The sequence below is a fragment of the Dipodomys spectabilis genome, unplaced genomic scaffold (genome assembly GCF_019054845.1).
Source record: "Dipodomys spectabilis isolate Male_0828 unplaced genomic scaffold, ASM1905484v1 ptg000594l, whole genome shotgun sequence".
Classification (NCBI taxonomy): domain Eukaryota; kingdom Metazoa; phylum Chordata; class Mammalia; order Rodentia; family Heteromyidae; genus Dipodomys; species Dipodomys spectabilis.
In genome coordinates this window covers 35,111-39,555 of record NW_024871271.1, presented here as the reverse complement: position 1 = coordinate 39,555, position 4,445 = coordinate 35,111, and the positions used below count along the sequence as shown (strand labels likewise).

The following is a 4,445-nucleotide window of genomic DNA, read 5'->3' as shown; positions in this document are numbered from 1 at the left end:
CTCGCGCGCGCGCCGGCGGCGGGGAGCCCGGCAGCCCTCGCTCTCCGCCCGCCCGCCCGCCGGGCCGCCACGGCCGAGGGCCGGCAGCGGGGCGCCGCGGGCCCCGGCGGGCGCTCCCCAGGATCAGGCGGCGATGCGGGCGCCGACCCGGGCCCCGGGGCGCCCGACCTGCGGCGGCTGCGCCCCGGCTCCGGGCGGGACCGCGTAGCCGGCGGGAGGACCATGGCGTCCCCGGCGCTGGCGGCCGCGCTCACGGCGGCGGTGGCGGCGGCGCCGGGCCCCAACGCGAGCGGCGGCGCGGGTGAGGGCGGCGGCGGCGCCAACGCCTCGGGGGCCGCCCGGGGACCCCCGCCGGGCCAGTACTCGGCGGGCGCCGTGGCGGGGCTGGCGGCCGTGGTGGGGTTCCTGATCGTCTTCACCGTGGTGGGCAACGTGCTGGTGGTGATCGCCGTGCTGACCAGCCGCGCGCTGCGCGCCCCGCAGAACCTGTTCCTCGTGTCGCTGGCCTCGGCCGACATCCTGGTGGCCACGCTGGTCATGCCCTTCTCGCTGGCCAACGAGCTGATGGCCTACTGGTACTTCGGGCCGGTGTGGTGCGGCGTGTACCTGGCGCTGGACGTGCTGTTCTGCACCTCGTCCATCGTGCACCTGTGCGCCATCAGCCTGGACCGCTACTGGTCGGTGACGCAGGCCGTCGAGTACAACCTGAAGCGCACGCCGCGCCGCGTCAAGGCCACCATCGTGGCCGTGTGGCTCATCTCGGCCGTCATCTCCTTCCCGCCGCTCGTCTCCTTCTTCCGCCAGCCCGCGGGCGCGGCCTACCCGCAGTGCGGCCTCAACGACGAGACCTGGTACATCCTGTCGTCCTGCATCGGCTCCTTCTTCGCGCCCTGCCTCATCATGGGCCTGGTCTACGCGCGCATCTACCGCGTGGCCAAGCTGCGCACGCGCGCGCTGGGCGACAAGCGCGGCCCCGCGGGCCCCGACGGCGCGGCCGCCACCACGGACAACGGGCCGGACCTGGCGGCGGGGGCGGCGGCCGGGGCGGCGGCCGGCGAGAACGGGCACTGCGCCGCCGCCGCCGCCGCCGCCGCCGTGGAGCCGGACGAGAGCAGCGCGGCCGAGCGGCGCCGGCGCCGGGGCGCCCTGCGGCGGGGCGGGCGGCGGCGGCGCGCGGGCGGCGGCGGGGACGCGCCGGCGGCGGGGCCCGCGGGGGCGGCGGCGGCGGAGGCCCCGGGCCCCGGGCGCCCGTCCCGGGCCAGCGCGCGCTCCGTCGAGTTCTTCCTGTCGCGCCGGCGCCGCGCGCGCAGCAGCGTGTGCCGCCGCAGGGTGGCCCAGGCGCGCGAGAAGCGCTTCACGCTGGTGCTGGCCGTGGTCATGGGCGTGTTCGTGCTCTGCTGGTTCCCCTTCTTCTTCAGCTACAGCCTCTACGGCATCTGCCGCGAGGCCTGCCAGCTGCCCGACCCGCTCTTCAAGTTCTTCTTCTGGATCGGCTACTGCAACAGCTCGCTCAACCCGGTCATCTACACCGTCTTCAACCAGGACTTCCGCCGCTCCTTCAAGCACATCCTCTTCCGACGGCGCACGAGGGGCTTCAGGCAGTGACCACCACCACGGGGCACCAGGCTGGGCCCCGGGGGGGAGGGGAGGGGGGCAGAAGCGGCCCCCAGGGAGGGGGGAGGAGAGAGGGGAGCCCCTCTGCCTTCCCACCTCAGCGAGGGCCTGGACAGGGATCTGCCCGAGTGTGACCCCCGGCGTCGGGGTTCTGGATGGCCTCCAGGGCTGCACCCCCCCCAAAACACACCCCAGTGTCGGTGTGAACAAGGGCTGAGTCCCACCACCCGGGGCCAAGCCTGGGGGTGGAGGGCTAAGAGGGCACTCTGCTGACAATCTGATTCCTGAGCGCATTTAAATGTTTGCCAAAAAAAAAAAAAAAAGGACAACCAACACAACCAAACTATTTTCTAAATAAACCTTTGTAATCTAGGCACGGCGTGCAGCTGTCCTTAAGGCGGGGTTGAGACACCCCAAGCCCAGCCCCAAGCATGGACGGGGAGGGTGGGGGAGGGCTGCTCCCCTACAGTGAGGAAAGGCCTTTTCTAAAGACAGAAACAAACAGCAAACCCTGAATCCTATATACTTAGGTATATATGTGTTCAGGATGCTGGTGCTGCAAGCAGCTACGCAGCAAAGGAATGAAGGCTCCAAGCTGAGTCCAAATTTGGATGGGGAGGGGTGCAGCCTCCTTGCATCCCCCACCCCTCGAACGTCCACTACTTCAGGGAGGGGCTGGGCTCTAAGTCCAGGCCTCAGGAGAACTTTGGGCCAGTCCCCCAGACCTGGGACACTGTAGGCTGGCTGTTGCAGGCTGGGGCACGCCCCGGGAAGTGGAGCTCTTCTTAACCCCCGGACAAGCCAGGCTTGCTGACCGGGCAGGTCCTCATCCACTCCTCCAGAGCCAGGCTCGCCGTGCTGGGCCAGAGAGAGAGAGAGCTTGATAGCCATCGTGATCATTTCTAAGCCAAAGCCAAGGTGGTGGCCGCCCAGAGCGAGGAGTGCGGGAAGTGGCTGCACATCCCCCTCGGCCCTCACTCCAGGGGCTCCTGTGTGGACCTCGTGAGGTCAGCATCCCACAGGCTCTCCAGGCCCCAGTTGGAGATGCCAGCAGCTCGTGGGTTAACGGGGGTGAGGGGGTGACACCCACCCCTGGTCGTTTGTCTGGGCTCCCCAGGGGCCTCCTTCCCTCCCCAGCTCCTGGGCTTTTCCCTATGGGCCTCCCAGCATGCGTCTCTCCTGGGCCTGAGCCTGGCACAGCCCAGGGGTTTGCCCGGAAAGGGTCAGCTCTCCGTCCTGCCTGTCATCCCTGACTCCTGCACAGGAGCAGGCCCGCTCCCGGTCTGGACTGCCCCTCGGGGAAGACTCCTTCCCCCTCTTGTACACCTGTGTCTCAGCACACACCAGCTCGCCTGCTGTGCCCGGGCGCAGACGCGGGCGTGGAAAGCAGAGGACACTGCGTGTCCGAGGGCCCACTGGACAGGGCATCGCTGGCTTGGCCTTGCTCCCAGCTGTAAACGGGGTCTCTGGAAGCTGCCTAGGTCCTGCCAGACAGCCTGGTCCTGCCTGCCCACAGTCGGGGGGCCATGGCAGGGCCCTGCTGCAAGAAGATGAGGTATCTGGACGGCTACCACCCCTTACAGGGAAGCCCCTGGAACCCGGCATCCATCCAGAATGAACTGCAAATGGCCGGCCAGATGGGAAGACAGCCCTCCCCCATCTCAGGACCCCAGTCCAGTCCAGGACGCCTTTTCTGGTAGGAATCCTACTCCTGGTGCTTGTGTCATTACCCGCTCATTTCCTGGGGCTTGGAGAGTTGAACCCACCCTGGCAGGGTTGCTGGGTTGGAGGGCTGGTGCGGGGCAAGAGGCTGAAAAGAGGCCAGCGTCAGGCTGCAGAACCCTGAGTCCCTCAGCTCAAGGCAGTCCCGCTAGCCAGGGGATGGGCAGGGGCACCCAGGGGACAGGCTTGTATTCGCGCCCCTGGGAGGTCGGCCAATGCTGCCGGTCAGCTTGGGCAGGTGTTGAGCCTCAGGGACCCTTACCACAGCAAGGGTGGATCCTGCCCTGGCTCTCAGGGACTGTCAGGAAGCTGCCCTTTTTCCTTTCCTAATCTCAGCTGGATAAACAGAGACAAGCTCGGATTCTTCCCGCTCCTGCTGCAGAAAGGCCCTGTGGCTTTGGGTAGTGTGGGCCCTGCCCACTCCTGCACGCGGGCTGGGGAGCCACTGGCCGGGCGGCTTCTCCAGTGCATGACCGGGACCTAGCGGGACCCCCTGTCCACTGCGGGCCATCCCCCAACTCTGTCCCGGCAGTTCTCATCTTTAGGTACCAGCCTTGGGCCGCCTCCCTTCTCTTTACAACACCAGAGTTGGGGGCATTCTTGGTGATTGTGGAAACTGAGGCCCAGAGGTGGCCCAGAACCCTCGGGGGGACACGAGAGAGACCCTTTACATGCCCTGCATCCTGCTCCGGGCTGGCGTTTCAGACAGGAGGAGGAGGAGGCCGGCCGGGTGCGGGGGCTGGGTGCGGGGGCCGGGGGTAGGGGCACGGGGCTGGGGGCCGGGTGCGGGGACCGGGTGCAGGGGCTGGGTGCGGGGGCTGAGTGCGGGGGCTGGGTGCGGGGGCCGGGTGTGGGGCTGGGTGCGGGGGCTGGGTGCGGGGGCCGGGTGCAGGGGCTGGGTGTGGGGGCCGGGGGTAGGGGCACAGGGCTGGGGGCTGGGTGCGGGGACCGGGTGCAGGGGCTGGGTGCGGGGGCTGGGTGCGGGGGTGCAGGGCTGGGGGCCGGGTGCGGGGGCGCAGGGCTGGCAGGCGTGCTGAACTTCCCAGGGGCTCACAGCACGGGTCTCCACTAACTGGAGGCAGTTGTGAGCCTGTAACGGGCGGGGGTGG

The 4,445-nt window shown here is 68.9% G+C and overlaps 1 protein-coding gene across 1 annotated transcript; it reads left to right on the top strand.

The window, feature by feature from the left end:
• The first annotated feature begins 222 nt into the window (after positions 1-222).
• Adra2c (adrenoceptor alpha 2C) lies at positions 223-1,624 on the top strand. The gene has a single exon (XM_042671015.1). It carries the CDS (start codon positions 223-225, stop codon positions 1,603-1,605), a length of 1,383 nt encoding a protein of 460 aa, XP_042526949.1. The 3' UTR covers positions 1,606-1,624.
• The last annotated feature ends 2,821 nt before the right edge of the window (positions 1,625-4,445 follow it).